The sequence below is a fragment of the Apium graveolens genome, chromosome 2, assembly GCF_009905375.1.
Source record: "Apium graveolens cultivar Ventura chromosome 2, ASM990537v1, whole genome shotgun sequence".
Taxonomy (NCBI): Eukaryota; Viridiplantae; Streptophyta; class Magnoliopsida; order Apiales; family Apiaceae; genus Apium; species Apium graveolens.
In genome coordinates this window covers 20,986,320-21,006,392 of record NC_133648.1, presented here as the reverse complement: position 1 = coordinate 21,006,392, position 20,073 = coordinate 20,986,320, and the positions used below count along the sequence as shown (strand labels likewise).

General features: G+C 33.5%; 3 protein-coding genes across 3 annotated transcripts; 1 reads left to right on the top strand and 2 right to left on the bottom strand.

Annotated features, from left to right (window-relative positions):
* The first annotated feature begins 777 nt into the window (after positions 1 to 777).
* On the top strand, positions 778 to 6,281 carry LOC141707098 (protein TONNEAU 1a-like). Its single transcript, XM_074510089.1, has 8 exons — positions 778 to 935; positions 1,507 to 1,636; positions 2,740 to 2,828; positions 3,884 to 4,006; positions 5,279 to 5,400; positions 5,495 to 5,520; positions 5,599 to 5,755; positions 6,046 to 6,281. The coding sequence occupies exons 1-8, from the start codon at positions 849 to 851 to the stop codon at positions 6,095 to 6,097; spliced, it is 786 nt and encodes a 261-aa protein (XP_074366190.1). The 5' UTR covers positions 778 to 848; the 3' UTR covers positions 6,098 to 6,281.
* A 243-nt stretch (positions 6,282 to 6,524) lies between these two features.
* Positions 6,525 to 10,979, bottom strand: LOC141707097 (glutathione S-transferase L3-like). Its single transcript, XM_074510088.1, has 10 exons — positions 10,713 to 10,979; positions 10,543 to 10,614; positions 9,919 to 9,979; positions 9,698 to 9,784; positions 8,685 to 8,783; positions 8,501 to 8,603; positions 8,345 to 8,421; positions 8,023 to 8,130; positions 6,988 to 7,068; positions 6,525 to 6,908 (listed from the first exon to the last, which is right to left on the bottom strand). Exons 1-10 carry the CDS (start codon positions 10,919 to 10,921, stop codon positions 6,897 to 6,899), a joined length of 909 nt encoding a protein of 302 aa, XP_074366189.1. The 5' UTR covers positions 10,922 to 10,979; the 3' UTR covers positions 6,525 to 6,896.
* Positions 10,980 to 11,729: 750 nt separating this feature from the next.
* On the bottom strand, positions 11,730 to 12,147 carry LOC141686411 (secreted RxLR effector protein 161-like). The gene is made up of 2 exons (XM_074491450.1): positions 12,001 to 12,147; positions 11,730 to 11,888 (listed from the first exon to the last, which is right to left on the bottom strand). The coding sequence occupies exons 1-2, from the start codon at positions 12,145 to 12,147 to the stop codon at positions 11,730 to 11,732; spliced, it is 306 nt and encodes a 101-aa protein (XP_074347551.1).
* Between the last annotated feature and the right edge of the window lie 7,926 nt (positions 12,148 to 20,073).

The following is a 20,073-nucleotide window of genomic DNA, read 5'->3' as shown; positions in this document are numbered from 1 at the left end:
TCTTCGTAACAATTGTGAATAGTTACTAATCGGTTATTAATCGATTTAGTTACCGATTAAGTATTAATCGAAATAAAAATTAAATATATTTATATATTTAATAAAATTTTAAATATTTATCTTATTTATTATAAAATATATATTTCAAAAATAATTTATAAATGTTAATCAAATTTCAAAAATTAAATTGATTAAATATTTTTTAAGAATTAATCGGGAATTTTTAAAATGATGTTAGTATCTAAAGTTTTCTAATATAAATATTACATGTTAAAATACTTAATTATTACATTACATGACCTTCGTTTAAATTTACGAATATTTCCTTCAATTACGATAATGTTCGGGAATTTTTTGTGTGTTAAATATAAAAAATGAGGAAAAAATATATGAGATCATAATATTTATTATTTCTTATGTGACATTTTGATTCTTGACACATTTCGATGTGTTTTAACCGGATAGCAGAAATATATTTTTAATTTTTTTTTTGTTTGAATTAAAATATTTATTATTTGTTATTTATTTTTAAATTGATTATAAATAATATTTTTAATTATTAAATAAAAATAAATTAAAATTTATGCAAAATTTAAAGCGTCAAATAAAAAAATAGAGAATACAACACCCTATCATTTTTTTTTGATTTCTTGTATTTGAAAAGATCATCATTTTATCTCTTCCTATTTAACTTTACCGGAAAAAACAAAAAGAATACTGAAAATGAGAACAGAAATTGAAGTTTTCAATTTTGAAAATATTATAAGGTAAATTACACATACATTATTTACACCCAAAAAAGCAAAGGCAAAAGGAGCAGAGTTGCAGAAGAGCGGTGCGGTAGAAGGATGGACGATTATACTCGAGAAATGATGGAGCTCAAGACCCTCGTCACCAAATCCCTTGAGAAGAAAGGCGTTCTCGCCAAGATTCGGGTCTCTCTCTCTCTCTCTCTCCCTCTCTCTCTCCCTCTCTCTCTCCCTCTCCCTCCCTCCCTCCATAGATCTTCCCATCTTTGTGTTTCCTTGCCTGTTTTCACACACATTTTAACATTAATTTGTTAAAGATTAGCTTCTTAAGTGAAAAAGATCAACTTAAGTAATTTACTTTTTTTATGCTAATTCAGTAGTTCTACAATGTTGTTGGAGTTTTTGTGCTTAAATTCCCCCTTTTCGGTGTTCAATTTAACATTATACATGTGGAATATAAACATTTCTAGTTCCGAACTTTATCTGTCAAATTGGTTTAGTTTGTAAAGAAACAGCAAAATAATGCAATACTATGTCCTGCTGAATAAATTTTGAGTTGCAAACGTGTTGTGGGATGAATAAAGGGGTTTAATCTTTTTATCAAAAAACAATTGAAAAGCAATATAACTTCGTTATATATATTGTTGAGATTTACCAGCAAGATTTTTACATTATGATCGCTGTATGCAACAGTCAGTATATTTCCAAATACCTGCTTAAATTTTGTTTACATGGTTGATGCATTGATGTCTTAAAGGCTGAGCTGAGAGCTAGCGTATTTGAGGCTATCGAGGAAGAGGACAGGGCAGTTGATGAAGAAGGTTTACCTCCTGCACTGTTGGGTAGCTGCAATGATCGTGCAAAAAAACTTCACTCATCTCCTTCAGGTTCACTGTCCAATTCTAGTTTCAAACTATACGTTTACGGTTCTCTTTCATTATATGCTGTTTTTGGAACTTGTAAGTTGTAAAAAATATAATGTTTTAATTAATTGATTTCAGAGCACATTTCACTCCTACTCTTGATAGGGTTTTTCCTAATTTAGATCCTCGTCTTTTTTATCAAAGAACGACAAATCCTTTAATTTAATTTTTTGACATATTTATATGTAAGCCACATTCATTAAGAGTTTCAGTGATATGCCAGAGTTCTATGTTTTAGTCTTTAAAGATACTTGTATGCTTAAATGCACTATCCACCAGAGGAAATCCATTTCTTCAGACACGCATATACATGTAATTTTTCACTTCATCAGCACTAAAAAATTAAAATAAATGAATTCCACAACTTAAGAAGTTGGTCCTTTATAGTACTATCTATTAGGTAATTTTTCCTATTCACACCTTTAATATTTAGTATCTAACAAATAGCAACTATTAAGAAACTTGCATAAATCAGTAAATTATGGGCAAGACAAATTAAAAAAAAAAGGAAGAAAATATTTTTGGAATTTATCAAGATCTTTATTATATTCCTCTCAGAAATGTTTGATGTAATTAGTTTTTCTGGGTAGTGGGGTTTAAAGATGCTTGACATTAATTAGCAAAACATAAAGATGGTTGACACTGGTCGTAATGATTATTAGATAGTTTGCGAACATTTTAAGAGGTTTTACCTTCGAGTGTTTCCTTATTCTCAAGTCACGTAATCCTCCAATATTTGACAAACTGGTTTTACCTTAGACTGTTTCCTTATTCTCAAGTACTCACGTAATCCTCGCGTATTTGACAAACTGATGATGGAAATTTTTTGACGTTGATTTTAAATATTTATCCCCTTTCCCTACTCATATTTTACATTCATTTGTATGTTGTTTCATTTCTTTGGTTCCTTTATTGTAAATGTAATACCTCTCTCCCTTTAGAAACACACAAACATGTGTGTGTAGTTTCTTTCTTATTTACTATACAGTATGCAGTAAATGTCTTTGCTCCCTCCCTACACCTGCATTTTTTTAATGATAACAAAATGCATTTCCACTTGTCTGCAGGGAGGCTTTTAACTGCACTAATATGTGAATATCTGGACTGGGCACAACTCAACCACACCCTAAAAGTGTATTTGCCTGAGTGCAATATGGTAATTTCTCACTACTTTTGTTGATGAATATTGTGTAGGTCCTTTAGGTCAATATCATGAATTTCTAGATTTTTTTTCTTACAATTATGTGTGTTATATAAAGACTTTGACCTAATTTCGGATCCGTACCCACGAATCCTAAATTATTAAAGACTAGCAATCTGACACTTAAATTCTCACCCGTGTCCGCCTCCCGTAGCAGAGTCGGGGTAACATATGTATTAATGGGCTGCTTATCAGTTTATTTTCATCAATAATGCCTGCTAATTAGTTTAATAAGTAAATAATCAAAAAAGAGTAGAGATAATTTTGTACACCAAAATAAACTTAATGGAATGTCCGCTTTGGCTTCACCATTAAGGTGTAGATATCTTCTTAACTATTTATGTGTACTATATACGAGTCCGTGCTCTTTTATGTTAAGACAACTGTGTATTGTTGTATAGCAACTGCCAATATAGCATAAATGTTTGTTTTCTCATTCTTAAAATTTTGCTGAACTCGTTGGCTTTTTATCTTAAATTAGGTTGACTTATAGAGAACTTATAATGATAATATATTGAAAAGTAGCAACTTTTTTAAAGTGTCTAAATGTAACGTAACTTACCCTCACCTAGTTTAGTTGGTAGTATAAATTATAGAGTCCTACTAGGTAACTTTCTTCTATTCAAAAGAGGGATTTGTTTTTGAGTGCATGACTTTATCTAATAGATTGCAATTTGAATAATGAAGACAATAATCAGAGTTTGGTAAAATATTGCTTGTAGATGCGTAATACATGACATGATTGGAAGAAATCGAACTAAAATTATCGATCCAAGTGATTTTATACAAATTAAACATTTATTAAATCCTAAATTACTATTTCCAAAAGTGAGTAATAATGTGTGTTGGAGCCTAGTTGGGTGATGTAATCATATTACCCAACTAATAAACTGACAAATGACAATTAATTGTGGAATTGAGTATTTGAGTGGAGTGAATTGCTTTAAATTTATAACGTTTTTAGGTTATGTATAAACTAATGATTTACATTGTTTTGAAAATCTTTGCAGCAAAAGGATTCATGGAAATCCGAGTTAAAAGACTTCAGTAACAAGAACGGATATGACCTTAACAGGAATGGAGACAGTGGCCCTCTGCTGTTGGATGTTCTTGAAGGATTTTTGAAATATGAGGTTTCTCTTTTTTTACCACTCCAGCTTTATTTTTATTTAAATTATATTATAAGACTTTTGGTAATCATACTGCCAATCATACTCCACATAATATTTAAGTACATATTTTAGCAAGTTTATTTGACACCTTGATTATGTACAACAACAAAGTATTTCGTGATTTAATAATACCAACATCTAGAAGTCTTTGTTGTCTGACATTCTAGCACTAAGCAATTAAGTTACTCAAAGCTCTTCATATATGAACAGGCATATGAACAGGCGAGCAACAATGCTTAAGTAGTTTGGTTCTATTTGAATGTACAGATTTTGATATCTCCTTCATTGACCAACTTATTTAAGAAGTCTTTTTTTTGTACTGAAAGTGCAATAAGTCGAATCTAGGATGCATATTAGGCAATAGGATTCTGTATCTGACATCAGTTATCAGATGGAGGCATGGTGCAGTATAGTAGACAGTATATTTTTTTTTACCATAATTACTTCAGAAAGCAATTTCTGGCTTCAAATTTACACAAGTTATTACACAGGGTAAAATTACATAAATTTACTCGGCATATATAAATAAAAAATTCACATATATTTCATGCTAAATATGTTAAAACTTATAATAAAACTAAAAATGAATCAAATGCATAATTTATTAATCCAAAACACAAAAAGACAACTAAAATCTTTTAATTTATGCAAAAATGAATATGAGAATCAATAATTTTGTAATAACTAATAGAGATGGATACTTTATTTTGTGAAAGTAGTTTGTTGACTTAGATTTTGATTACAACTGCTGAAAATAAAATTTCAAATTTGTATCGTGGAAGAACGCGTGTCCGATACCGGGATACGTGTGTCCAAGTATCCGACACGGGGACTCGGCATGTGACCCAAGTGCCCCTGCTTCTTAGACTCTTATGTATCTAAATATTATTAAACATGGATATTAAGAAATAAGTTGACTTTTTTTTGAGAATGCACAAATCTTGATATTACAAATTAGGCATTCTGTACAAAACATCAGTTATCAGATGGAGGCATGGTGCAGTAGACTGGATATTTTCTTACCATAATCACTTCAGAAAACAAATTATGGCCTCCAATCTACATAATTTTTTACTACTATTATAATTTTTATATGTATGTATTTTATTTTTTATTTTTTGTAAAAATGGGATATAGAAGAGAGGATGTTTTTTTAATGCACAAATCTTGTTATTATGTAATAATGACTTGAACTTGGTCTTCTAACTGATCGTGTGTTTAATATTTTTGTAGAATTTATCACAAACCATGAATACCAGGAGATCCACCACTCCAGATACAGAGTCATATGATTCTAGAAATAGTCGAAGACCACCTTCGTCCACTGTAGCGGGTGGCTTAGCTCCCTTGGGAAGGTGCTTGACCCCTACTTTAAAATCATTCCTTTCATTTACTTTATCCTTTTTAAATTTATAATTGACATTTAACTTTTGGTTTATGGATATGAAGGCCGGGTCCTGTTTCTCAGTCATCTGGTATGTATTAAAGGTTCCATTACATCTCGTCCTCTTCACATCTTGCAACTTCCAGTAAAATGATAATCTATCTTCCAGACAGGAGAGGGGCATCGTCCATGTCAGGCTACAGGAAAGATGAATACAACTGGAGATATGACAACAGTGAACATCCGGATGAATTAGATGGTGCATCATCTGCCTTGGAAAATCTTCACTTGGACAGAAAGGCTCGTAATTTGACAACTTCTTGGCGGTGTGTATCTTCCTAAGAATTATTTTATGTTTTTCTTTACTTTTTTTGGTGTGCTAGTGATAGTTGGAAGAATATACTTATAAATCGGCTATCAGCTCAACTAGTAGGATAAGCAAACATGAAGTGTTAAGAAGTAGAAATTATATAACTGAAATGCAGCTGCTTGACTTCGAGCTATGTGTTTGCATGTGTTACACACCCACGCACACATGTGCGCGTGTATATACAGTTCAAAAAAATGTAGTTACATTTTATAGTTTGTTGAAGTCATCTGCTGAATCTGGTTACAGGCATGGTGGGGATGGAGTCACTGAAGATGATGGAAGGCCAGATCATATGTAGTCTCCTTGATATCTTGAGAGTACTCTGCATGTAACGTTTGGTGTATTATAATCTATGAGTTGTGCTACCGAACGTAGGTAGTAAAGTGATCATGATATGTTATATAATTGCTATTACAGTAGATCTGGATCATGTGTTGTATGACCTTTTCCTCTAATGCTCAGTGAGCTTAGGTTGTTTTTCACAGGGAACTGTGTTTTAAACTATTTGCATGATAACTATGTCTATCTACCAAGTGATAATTTTGCTGAAATCATGTATGATCACAAGTAACCACTCTGCAAGTCATAAACATGGCAGGTTCTTATAATGAAGTCGAATAGGCTTTTAAAGACAATTCTTGAGCTTAAAAATGTATTTTGTGTTACTTTTCTAGTAAAAACATGATCACATTTTATTTTAGAACTTTCTCGGTCAAAACTAAGAATGCGTTTTTAAAATGATTGGGCACTTTCTAATGAAGAACATTTGACGTAGCTTATTGCACAGAGTGATGCTCTATACAATTCTTTATATAGTTTGTTACTATGCATATTACATGAAAACAAATCTAACTAAATTTGTAGCGATAATTTGCACTCAGCCATATTTCGGTCAGAAGTTGAATACCGAAGAACTAAAATGTGTTGCATGTGTAGTACTCTTAATCGGCATTAGGAAATTGTATATTCTTCACAGCGTAACTTCATTTGTAAGCTTTCAAGCAATTTGTTATTTAGAATACACTGCACATAATAGATTCCAAGTTCTAAGTTCTTTTTCTGTTTTATTTTCTGAATCAAGAACGAGCGCCAGAAATTCAATTCTCAACCTGCACAAGCAACATTGGTCAAAAAAATAGTTGGATGACTGTTACGATGAATAATTTATGATTCAAATGGTTGCTGTACCAAGAAACGTTTTTTGTAGCTCTCAACATGTTCCTTTGGGTCACGTTTGGTTTGTATGTATCCTCCAATCTTGTTCAGTTCCTACGTAAGAGGATTGCACATTCACACTAATGACTAACAACTAATACAGATAATTGTACTATTCATGATGATACAAAGTTCTATTATGAAAGATAAAAGGATAATTTACTGCTTTCATTATGTGCATTTTCTTTCTATGTAGAAATATCAATACATTGTGCATTAAATATGGTTTAAAGTGTCAACCATCAACCATGTAACATTTTCAGTAATATCAAGGTATGCAATTATATTCACAAAGTTCAACTTTTTATCTTCTGAGTTAACATAAACCCAATGTTTCTTAATTTACTTGGCATGTAAATCAGTGGCCCAAAAAAAACATGGTAATGTAGAGGCTTAAAGTAGTTATTAATTATTATAAATTGTACGAAAGATGTCCTTTTATTTCACAAAGGCGCGATTAAGCAAAAGACTTGCCATCATCTAATCGAGGGTAAGGGTAAGGGAAAGGGAAATCGCCTCGCCTGGTTTAATTTAGGCGACAACGCCTCACCTGGCTTCCTGATTAGTCAATCGATTATCGTGTCTTGGACAAAAATGATGCTAGAAAAACTATATTATGCCAGAATATTTTTAATCTATGCGGTACACTTTTATTAAGATAAATGTGAACCGTCTACTGTCCTCCTCTGGATTCCACTATCAGCAGGACCAGCACCTGCCTTTGTCCATTTACCTTAAAAAATTATCTAAATTCACATTTGGGTTTATTGGATTTTGTTTTTTCAAGATTAGATCCTTATTACTCCTTGACACTTAACTTTTCCGTCCCTATATTTTAGATTGTACTATGTAAGTATAAGGAGAAGCAGTAAAATATATGAGCTTGGATTAGTCTCTCTCCCTCTTTCAATCAATTTTCCTAAATATAAAAACAATTGTATATAATATGCATAAGTCATAACAATTTTTAAGGATATATTACACAAGTACACTTCAAAGTAAAGTTACCTCAATCCATGTTGCCAGTTTTGACCTTTGTTTGGTAATATCATACTGCCTCGCTTCCAGCAGAAAGGGCTGGAATCGTTCAATAAATGGAGCATACGCTATGTCCACCTAGTAAGTATCATATATAGATGTGGATAAGAGATACTAAAACAGAGTAAGAGAAACAATACCAAGCTAGAAATACAACTAGTTGGAATTCGATACGATAACTTGTTCTCAAGGTTTATAATCCCAGTTAGGAATACATAACTATAGACTACAGATGACAATATATATATATATATATATATATATATATATATATTCAAACTTATACGCTTACCAGACTGAACTGGCCAAGGAAAAAAGGTCCATCATTATATGTAGCAAGAGACGTTTCTATGTAATCGAAGGCAGCAGCTAATATAAGGAAAAATCATCATCAGATACTTTAAGCTTTGTATGCAAGTATCACAAACTAAAGCTAGTGTTCACTCACCAGCTTCACTCATTTCATCTGCCTTAAAGAATGTTATTACAGCTTTACGAAAAGAGTCGATGTAGTTTAGCAGTTCTTCTGCAGAAACCTTTTTAACAGGATCCTACATTCACCACCAATCAAACACTAAAGAACACAAGACTACTTTATTTTCATATATAAAAAGAGAAGCTTTAAATCTTACATCCGGGAAAAGTGCAGGCCCTTCAAAGTTGTTATCAATATATCTAATCAAGTCAAGACTTTCTCCTTTGACCTCATTGTTGTGTTCCAAAGCAGGGACCTGAATTAAGTATTACAGCATTTTTGTTATTTGAATTTCAAATCAAGAATTTGCGACTTCAATCTTTTTTCATATATTTCAGAAGTTTTACATCATAAACCAGACATCTGGTATGCAAAGATGGGCATGTGGCGACTATTACTTTTGTAACTTACTTTTAGTTGCATTTTTATTTGGAAACCTCCCACACTTAAATTATATTCTATATATTTTTTATTTTTTATTTATGTAGTTTACAATTGACATACATTTCAAAAGCGGTAACATTTAACCAGAATTATTTACACCTTTTTAGTTAGATCTGTAGCACACTTGCTTGAATGACTTGAATGTGACAATTGTGAGCCAAACATATGGCACTAAATCAAGATAAAATAAGCAACTAAATATCTCTTAAAATACATTTAAGCAAAATTTAAAAAAATTAGATGCTTTATAAAGAAATATACTTTGAAACTATAATTTAGTAACTTTGCTTAAGGTCTATATGTAAATAAATGAGTATCTTAGAAAGCTGGTCCTTCACTCCTTCCCCTAAAATGCCTACTATTCAATTATAATAACATGAAGAGCTAAACCTATACATCCGACTGCAATTTCACTCGGTACATATGATTTAAAATGCAGAGTCGTTGGTTCTTCAGTCAAAGGGCACATTTATAAAGACTAGACAGATTCCAGTACATGTAAGGTGGACACTTGACAATCCTTATGGGATCCGTGTACAGGCCATGAGATTCTTAAAAGAATCTGAGAATATAATAAAACAATATAAGGAAACTAGAATCAACAAAATTGGACTATTCATTGTGTTTCAGTAAACAAACCTGAGTTAGTTTGCAAAGGCGCGGTCATCACATATTGTTTTTTCACTTCATAACATTTCATAAAGAAAATTGTCTGAAAAAAATCACCTTGTTTGCGGGGTAAACTTTCTCCTTGTACCAAGCTGGTCTGTTTTGTAGGTCAATAGGAACCAATTGAATTTTGTCTTGTAAACCCTGTTTCCGAAAGATAGCAAAACATATCCAATAATTTAATTTTTTGGTCAACCAACTAGTCCTGTTACACAAAAGGAAGAAAGAAAAATGGAATCCTGAAATCCACTAAATGAATGCTTGCATAATGAAACAACCTTACAGTTCCGAGTGATCCATGTGCGTTGTGCATATGGACATGAATAAGATATATATAACCTTCAATTAAGAAAACTTCAATAAGCAAATCGACATAAGGTAATCAAATAATTGAACATCTTAATAAAAAAAATTAAACTATGAGCATCTATTAAAAACATTGGCTGCACAGCCGCACTTAGCCACTACCCTTATAAAAAATTGGAGACGTTTTAAGGAATTTGTGGTACCTCAAAGTCTCAAGCAACATTGAACCCGAGAGTAAAAGTAAAACAAAGTTATGTTAGATGAACAACTACCCCTGAACTTTATATTTATTAGTACAAAATATTTAACAATTTAACAATTCCTTGTACAAGTAAGAGCACCCTAACAATCCCAAGGCATACCATTTTTTACTAGACCAAGTGGTCATTAGTCAAGGGGCACAAACTCACCAAGGAGCTACAAACAAACAAAAGATCCCCCAATGTGAAAGTACAAGATATCTCGTATGACTAAGCTCTGATAACATGTTATATAACCGGATTTCTAGCTCCCACGAGGGTTTCGTAATTTAATATTTAATATTTAATATTTAATATTAATATGTACATTGATAAATAGCAAAAAATGAGTCTAACCTTGTGGTACCATCAAATATTGCAGGTGGTTCTGAAGTAGAATCAAGAGCAGGTGGAAGAACCTCTTGCAAGCTTTTTGCCAAACAATAATTAATACACAACATGACATTAAAATAAACTGAAAAATAAAATGTAAAACAAAACAACTGTAAAAAAACAAGAACATATACCTAGCTGCAACTGCTGATACTAGAGCTCTCTGAGGAGCATAATTACTGAAATGGGTATGTTGTAAACTAGGAAAAGATTGAATCTTTAAGCTGTTTTGATAAAATCTTGATGATGGGTATAAAGAACAAGGAGAGATAGATAAAATACATACATTTCTTGAAGTTCTAGATATCTGATGACAGTAGCAGCTCGTATTAAGGGCTGCCATTCTTCCTGGATTCTGGATTGATAAACAAAAATAAATTCAACCACTCTATGGCTGTATATTGTTTATTCTTCTTATTTAATTCAGTGTAGTATATTTTATAGTTTATTTTAGTGTGTTTCTAGAATATTCTTATAAGTTTTTATTTTTTATTATACTGAATTTATTATGTAATTTTTGTTGGAAATTAGAGGAATAAAAGTTACGGTACCCAAGGGAACATTTATTAATCAGCAAAAAATAGATGGCTATATAAGCCTTACAAAGACTCGAGATAAAATACCCTACTGGATAGAATTTCAGAAACTCTATCCACCGAAATAAAGTCTATCTACTCACAAACAAATCCTAAATAATAAGAAACTCCATGTTCCCGAAAGAATATATTTTATTGAGCTACCTAAATAACTAGATAAATATTTATTTAGAAACAAAACGTAACATTCCCTCATTTAAGCTAGACATGTATATTTAGCTTACTTCTGACACGCTATCCATTCCAAGCATAACACGAAGTTTTTCAAACTGTTCGAGCTTCAGAGGTTTGGTCATCAAATCTGCAACTTGCTCTTCAGTATTGCAATAAATTAGTTCAACAACTCACGCATTCACTAAGTCCCTCAAGAAATGGAATCTCACATCAATGTATTTACTTTTCTCATGAAATACTGAATTTAGGGACAACTGAATAACAGAGTTGTTATCACAAAAAATTACAGTAACACCATCTTCCACAATCCCAATTTCTCCCGGAATCCTTTTAAGCCAAATGCATTGACACGTACAAAGAGTTGCCACAATGTACTTTGCTTCAGTTGTTGATAGAGCCATCACAGGTTTTTTTAGAGGACCATGACACAACCCCATTTCCTATCTTGAACACATATCCAGAAGTACTTTGTCGATCATCAATGTCACCAGCATACCCGTTGTCTGTGAACGCCACAAGTTTTGCATTTCCTTCTTCTCTCTTGTAAAAAATACCAAGATCAGTTGTCTTTTTTTAAATACCTTAAGATCCTCTTAGCTGTCAGCCAATGCAAAGTAGTTGGCCCTGACATGTACCTACTAATAAGGCTTACATAATACATTAAATCAGGCCGAGTTGCAGTTAGATACATGAGACTTCCAACTACATGTTTGAACAAGGTTGCATCGACTTTAGTCCCCCCTTCGTCCTTTGACAACTTTGTTCCAATTGGATATTTTACTGCATTGCTACTTGCCATTTCAAACCTTGTCAATATCTCTCGTGCATGTCTTCTCTGACAAATAAAAATGTCATTCGAATTCTGCAACACTTATATTCCAAGAAAATGTTTCATTCTTCCCAGATCAGACATATTAAACTCCAGCATCATTTGACTTTTGAACTCATTACACAAGTGCACATCATTCCCAGTAAAAATTAAATCATATACGTAAATACTGACTATCAAAATTTTACCTACGGCTGATTTCGTGAACAAAGTATGATCACCGGTACACTTCTGAAAGCCTACACGCAAGAAATAAGCTTCAATCCTCTTGTACCATGCACACGGAGCTTGCTTGAGACCGAACAAAGCTTTCTTTAATTTGTAAACCATTTCCTCTTCCCCCTTGTAAAGCATAATATAATGTAACATGTAATCAAGGAATTATAACTCAACATGAAATATAAATAAATAAACAATATTAAATTGTGAAGCACAGGAACCCTAAAGATGAAGACTGGATAAATACAAAGAATCAAATGATGCAAATGACTCTCTAAGTCTACAATCAAGTCATGGGAAGAAGTTTATTAATATGTTCAAGCATCCATGAAGAATAAGAGATCAAAGGAATTCCAGTATCAGTTACATGGTTTGATTTGAAGTATTGAAGATCAGGGGTTCAGTGGTTAAAGTTAGAAATAACCATCCAATATGTATCAGCTTTGCAGTGCAAAAGGAATTGAATTAAATCAGTTCATGTTAGTTGTTTGTGAACCAGACCAGTGTACCAAATATCAACATTTCAGAAAATATTTAATTCAGCAACACAGAAGAAATGGTTCTTTGTTACAGCTATTGGAGACAGAGAAAATACACCAAGGCAAAAGGTCGCAGGTTGGAGTTGTGAAGAAAATTACTAAGGCAAAACTAATTGTGGTCGCAGGTTAGCAATTGTGGTCGCAGGTTAGCAAAGCCAACTTTGTGGTCGCAGATTAGCAATTGTGGTCGCATGTTAGCAAAGCCAACTTTGTGATCGCAGGTTAACAATTATGGTCGCATGTTAGCAAAACCAACTCTGTGGTCGCGGTAAGCAATTGTGGTTGCAGGTTGAGACTATGTGGTCGCAGGTTGAGACTATGTGGTCGCAGGTTAGCAAACCAAGTCTGTGGTCGCAGGTTGAGATTCTCTAGTCGCCAGTTAGCACTTGGAAGATTATTTAGATTAAAATGAAGCAATTGATTTGGTTTGTGTGGATAAAATGATGCCACTTGTCCAATACAGATTGAAGACTACAATAGCAACAATTGAATGTAAATTTATTTGATTATCTTCTTCAGTTCAACATAAAGTATTTTTACGGGAGCTCCATTAAAGAACTTCATTTATTAAGCTTATAAACACAAAGTTGAGCTGCTGAATTTATTGTAGCTAATCAATTCATTGATTAGATTGTAGCAACCTCAAGGATTATATTAATAAAATAATATATTCCTCGAATTGTTTTGTGTCTATTTTGATTCCGTACTTATAACGAATAACTTGTAACGAATCAAAAAATATTGTAGGTATCGTATTCAACCCCCCTTTCTACGATACTTTGGGACTAACAATTGGTATCAGAGCTGGTTGATTAACATACAAATCAAGATCCGGAGAAAGAAACGAGTTCTTAAAAAAATTCTTGAAATTTTTTAATTTTCAAAAAATTTCATTTCTTGAAATTTTTTAACTTTAAATAATTTTAATTCCGCCAAGATGATGAATAACCAAAGAATTGGAAGTATCAAGTTCCCCCAATTCGACAGAGATAATTACAACCTATGGAAGAAAAAGATGATGTTGTTTATGAAAGCTTCGAATTCACTTTATGTTGGGATATTACTGAATGACCCATATGTCCCGATGGAAGTAGTTGTTGAATCCACTACTGCAACTGGTGCAAGAATTCCTTCCTCATCTACTCCCAGGGATCCGTCTAAATATACGGAGACTAACAAAGAGTTGATAAATCTGGACACAAGCCTTCAACTCATTATTGTGGAATCGATCGATAATGATATGAGTCATCAACTCCTAGGAAGTAATAGTGCAAAGGATATGTGGGATACCATTGAGCTTTTGATGGTAGGTACAAAAGAAGTCAAAAAGAACAAGATGGATATTCTGACTACTCAGTATGAGGCATTCAAACTTTAACCCGGAGAAATACTGTCATACAAGACTGTTAATCAAATTAAAGCTACGAGAGAAAGTTTATCTTATACGAGAGTCTAACAGAAAGTTTATGCTGACTCTCCCAGTTCACCTGGAACAAAAGAATACATCAATCAGGGAAAAAGCTGATTTTATTACCATGTCTCTGGATGTGATTTATGGAAAACTAAGAACCCATGAACTGGAGCAAGAGCAGAGCGCTATTATCTATGGACCTGGTTCTATTGACAGTAAGAGTACGACACTTGCAAAAACCACTACACTTATAGTTCGTGAACCTGAACCCAAGAAGTCAATGTTGTACCCTCCTCAACAATCAAGGAGATATTTGTAGCTGAAATTGCTCATGGTGAGCTAGAGGATAAAAGTGAGTTTTATATTCAGGAAGAACTTGAACAGTTGGAGGACAAATATATGGCATACATGGCTGCAAAATTTAGTCATGTTAAATTCAGAAGGAAACCCAACTACAAACCAAGGGGTTCATCAGGGAGATTTCAGAAAGGAAGCTACTCATCAGGGTCAAGCTCCAGAGGAGGCTACAAGTCAAGTTGGGTAGACAAGAGCAAAACAAGATGTTACAACTGCAATGAGTTGGGGCACTTTGTATCTAATTGCAGAAAGCCCAAGGCAATAAAAGGAAAAGATTCCTATGAAAAGAAAGAAACTTATGAAGATCTGAAGAGGCAGAATGAGAAGCTGAAACATAAGCTGAATGCTTATGTGGTTAATGAAAAGGGAAGAGCATATATTGCTCAAGGAAAAAGATGGGATGATACTGATTCGGATGAAGAGGAAGAGTATGTAAATCTAGCTCTTATGACAGACTCTGTAAAGAAATCACTACAATCATCTCAGGTTCCTGAACTTACCACTATTGATATGTCTGTATCTGAATACAAATCTATTGTGCATGAACTTACTTTAGAATTGTATAATGTTCATACAAGCATGCTTGCATATAAAGTTGAAAATGATAAGTTAGTTCTTAAAACTGAGAGTATAACCTCTAGAAATGAAGAACTAGAATTGCTTGTAGTTGGCTTAGAAGACCTTAAATAAAAGAATGAATATCTAGATATTAAGGTTAAGTGCAACACAGACATAGAAGCCATTCTTAGAACCCAAATTGTTGATTTAGAAAAGAAGTTACAGGCGTTTAAGAATGTAGCTTTGACTTAAAAGGAGATAATCGATAGTCAAAGATTTAAATCTAAGACTTCAATAGGACTTGACTATTCTAAGTTGAACAGTAAGAAGCATAGTGGTGCATCTGAGATAAACATGTTTGTCTCAGAAAATGTACCATATGTTATTAAGGATGTTGTATCTCCGTTGTTTACTGAGTTTGTTTCAGAACCTTTGGATGAAGTAAGTTTGCTAATCAATGAGGAATTGATTTTTGAAGACAGAGAGAAGGAGAAGGTAGAGGAATCCCCTAAGACTCCTAAGACTCCAGCTAGTAAAGCTAAATCCAAAGCTGACCTAGGTAACAAGGTGGATAGGAAAGAACCTGACACACTTAAGAAACCAGACCCAATAGATAACTCTAAGACTGGTGAGAGTGCTAAGGTTAAGGCTAAGAAGAACAGAAATGGCAAGGTAGGTGTAAATAAGAAATTTGATTTTGCATCGTGTTGGTGAGATTGCGTAGCTGTATGAACAGTTACGTGATAACTCAACATGATAACAATACTAGAACAAGACAGGTTAATAATACTACGTTTACACAAGAAATCAGGAAGAATGAAGACAAGGCAAATACAAAAAATCAGAAGATTAGAAGAAGGCCTGAAGTCTGTCTACATGTCACTGAAATAAGTTTATTAATATGTTCATGCCTTAGTGAAGAATAAAGGGTAAAGACTTTTAGGATTTCAGAAATGATGAAGATTCATTGTATAAAGTGCTACCAGAAGATTTCAGTGTATTGGCATTGATTGAAGATAGACAGTGTATGAAGCATATGAATCTGAAGAATTCAAGACATGATATAAACAGAGGTTAAAGAAGACAGCTGTAATCTTGAAGTTATACTCACTGACAGGAGCTCATTTATATGTTCAAGCGTCGGTGAAGAACAGTGAATGAAGTGTTCAAGATTTAGTGGAAATGAAGACGTTGTTTAAAGTACCCGAATGGATTCCAGTGAAAGTACATTTGTTTTTTGACAGTCAGTGTTAGAAATAATGGATATACAACCAATATGTATCAACTCAGAAACACAAGACAAATTGAATTAGGTTATCCTAATGCTAGTTGTTTGTGAACCAGACCAGTGCACCAAACATCAGTATATAAGAAGGAATTTTAATTCAATTACAGAAGAAAGTGTTGATACAGTGAAGAATGGAAAAACAGAAGCAGGAACATTCTAAGGCATGATAGTCTTCTCACAGATCGCCATAGAAGTATATATAAGGACAATCTATGGTCACCACAGAACTGGTCGCCATAGAGCCTAGTCGCCATAGAAGAAGATACAGTGGCTAAATGGTCGATATAGGGCCTTGGTTGGTCGCTATAGAACTTCAAGTGTTCACCTGGTCGCCATAGAGTTCACATGGCCGCTATAGAGCTTAACTGGTCGCCATAGAGTTCACCTGGTCGCCATAGAGCTTACCTGGTCATCATAGAACATCAGCAGTCGCCTTAGAGCATTACAGAGGCACTGGTCGCCATAGAAGGTTGCTCAAGTCGCCATAGAAGAGTTATGAAATTCATTGATTTACTTGCAGCAATTTAAAAGGATTGTGTGGACACAAGACTGTCACATGTCCAAATGAATTGAAAGTATACACAGAGAAACAGAATATATAACAATCAAAATTATAATTGTTAATAAGTTATGTTCATCTTCTCTCTCACGAGAGGTGATGAAAATAAGAAACAAAGAGAATACATAGAAGCTCAGCACATTGATATCTTTTTAACTTCTCACCGGAGTAACGTTATAATGCCCGATTTAACTCTTGTATATTCATAAGGGCATTATAATCGTTACCGGTAATTAAATTCTTAGACAAACAAAAGCTAGATCATTGTATAGGATTTGATTTGTAAATCTTTGTAGAAGCTAGAAACTTTGTTGTTCTTAGATTGTAGCCAGTAAAGTTATTTACCGGAGTGTAGCAACACCCCTCGCGGATTTATATATGAATATATACTTCCCCGAATATCTTGTGTTCCTAGTTTTATATTCCCAAATACTATTCACCTCAAGAACACGAAACCACTAACCGAGCACTAAATCTATATCTGCTAAAGATTCGAAAGAATTTTTAATTTAGTGATTATTGTATTCAACGCCCCCTTCTACGATAATTCAGGACCTAACACATCTTCCTCATCTGCATCTAGAAAGTTATGTAATAATTACATTTCTGTTGCAACTTCTAGTGTGCCTGCCATGCCTAACATGCCTAGTTTTCATGAGCCCTGTGGCATAGTTGGTTGTATGTCATGTGCATTTGTTACCATATCTGAATATTTCAAAGCTTTTCAGGCAACTACTAGCACTTGCACTGACACTAAGAAAAACATGAGTAATGAGCACACACAGGCCAAGACTATAGTACCTCATATCTCTAAGTCAGACAACTCTGTTGAGACTAGCTATGATGCCCTCAATCTCGGGGTTAGGAAATGAAGACCCACACACCTTTAATCTAATAATTAAATAAACATAAACCTCGATTAACTACTAACAGGATCAAACATGATAAAGTATGAGACAAGATTATAACTACCAACCATAAAATATAACTTACAACCCCAAAATACTATTAAATAAACATAATCGATTCCGGATTGCAACCGACAGATAACCCATTGTATCTTTACAACCTTCTAGCTAAGCGCTTTCTCACTCAAAAACACCACTACCTGCTCTGGCAACCGGAAGCCCTCAACACGGTAGGGACCACCAGGTACGCTCTTACGAGCAGTGCGCCTAAGCCTGGCCATCTTCTTGCTTAACTGCCATGGTTAGACTAAAATAAAACATATGAGTATAAAACTCAGCAAGTAACTATTAAGCAGTTCTATGATATGAAATCCACAATTTACTTTACCAAACTCAGGGCATTCTACTTTTTTTTCTAGGTGGCAAATTTCCATCTTTCGGGTTAAGAAAGGGTTATGAAGGAAAAATGTGGGGCTTTCAAGGAATAAGACTCAAAGCAGGGTTAAAGCCGACATTCATCACAAATCCTTAAAAGATCAAAATAGATCTTTCAGAAAGGAAAGCGACAATATTTTCATTATATGGAATCCAATATATGATAAACAGATTAGAATCAGGGTTCACGAGCTTTAAGCTTCACAATATCACAATCAACTCTTTTCATAACAATATAAACCATTTTTCATTTTCAAAGAATCAATTAATGAACAAAAAGTTTCAAATCCATTTTAAATAATCAATATAGAACCCTTGATTGGATCACTTTATTTTTTCATTTCATTATAATACGGGTGATCAGCCCGTACCGACCTCCATCCGGTCTTTAAGGTACCATACGGCATAATTTCAGCCTTAAACTGGACTAGCCCCGCTAGCCTCTTACAATGACTGGACTAGTCCCATTAGCCTCTTACGTCCAATCCAATCCATCAGGAATTCGTTTGGAAAACCTTGAGTTGGAAAAAGTAGGTTTTCTAAATTCATTTAATCATTACCAAGAATATGAAATCATTCGGACTCTTTCAAGTCAAAACTCATTCTTAGATTCAATTTCAAGAATTCAAAGTTAAGGAAATGAATCAAGGATAAACAAGATGAAATTCTAGGGGTTTTGAATCAATGATAACAAGGTACTTAAGTTAAAAGAATCAGACTGTTCCAAGGATCAATAGGGGATATGGTGATCAAAGAATATGGCATCATTACAAGGGGTTCGTAAAGGTAATTATAGGGTTTACAACAGTTCATGGCATAACAAATAAGTTGAACAGAAAAGATAGGTTACCAAAGGGTTGAATCAATAAGCTTATCAGTAACAGTTTTACAAGATCAAAGACAGGGTATCTCAAATCGATATCAGGGATTCATCATTTTAACAGTTCAATACTTTACATGGTATGAACAACATTCTCTCCATAACCATTTACACAAGTAATTAGAGTTACTTGCCTGAATTCGCTTTCCTGAAGGTTGAACTACTGCCACCTAGTATACCCTTTCCTTCCCTAGCCTGAATGCCCTCACGCTCCGAATCTACAATAAAAACCAAAACCTAATTAGTTTCTCAACTCTCGTTCCCGGAATGATCACTCAATACGATAGCTCGATTATACTCTTGACTCAAATATATGAGTATAGCTTATACACATAAGCACATAGCACATAACACATTCCTTTCTCGAAGCCTTTACATCTTTATATTCTCATCGATCGACTCATACTAGTTTAACTTTAACTATTCTTCAAATCACACTAGTATAGCTCTTACGAGTACATGATTTATTCTCAACTAAATCTTTTGCGACTATAATTGTCACTTATAGTTCTTTAATAACAAACAACTTAATTTCCTTTTCTTTTATTCCTTAATTTGAACCACAACAACCACAAATAAATCACATATCTCCTAGAATTTCACATGCAATCACTTAGCGAGGTATTGGAACCAAATCATTCGCTTTTCTACTTATATTCCATTCGGCTATACACATAAAACACAACCACGTATACTCAATTTCAATCTTATATAATCAAACACAATAAACCTCTTTGGTATG

Bases quoted from the DNA above. Each gene is read 5' to 3' on its own strand.
- LOC141686411 (XM_074491450.1), bottom strand. From the start codon at position 12,147: ATGGCAAGTAGCAATGCAGTAAAATATCCAATTGGAACAAAGTTGTCA. The intron at 11,889-12,000 runs GTAAGCCTTATT...ATTTTTTACAAG, and splicing joins GGCCTGATTTAATGTATTAT to AGAGAAGAAGGAAATGCAAA.
- LOC141707097 (XM_074510088.1), bottom strand. From the start codon at position 10,921: ATGGCAGCCCTTAATACGAGCTGCTACTGTCATCAGATATCTAGAACT. The intron at 9,785-9,918 runs GTTGTTTCATTA...TTTCGGAAACAG, and splicing joins GGATCACTCGGAACTGTAAG to GGTTTACAAGACAAAATTCA. The intron at 8,131-8,344 runs GTAAGCGTATAA...GATACTTACTAG, and splicing joins TCCTTGGCCAGTTCAGTCTG to GTGGACATAGCGTATGCTCC.
- LOC141707098 (XM_074510089.1), top strand. From the start codon at position 849: ATGGACGATTATACTCGAGAAATGATGGAGCTCAAGACCCTCGTCACC. The intron at 2,829-3,883 runs GTAATTTCTCAC...AAATCTTTGCAG, and splicing joins ATTTGCCTGAGTGCAATATG to CAAAAGGATTCATGGAAATC. The intron at 5,401-5,494 runs GTGCTTGACCCC...ATGGATATGAAG, and splicing joins GGCTTAGCTCCCTTGGGAAG to GCCGGGTCCTGTTTCTCAGT.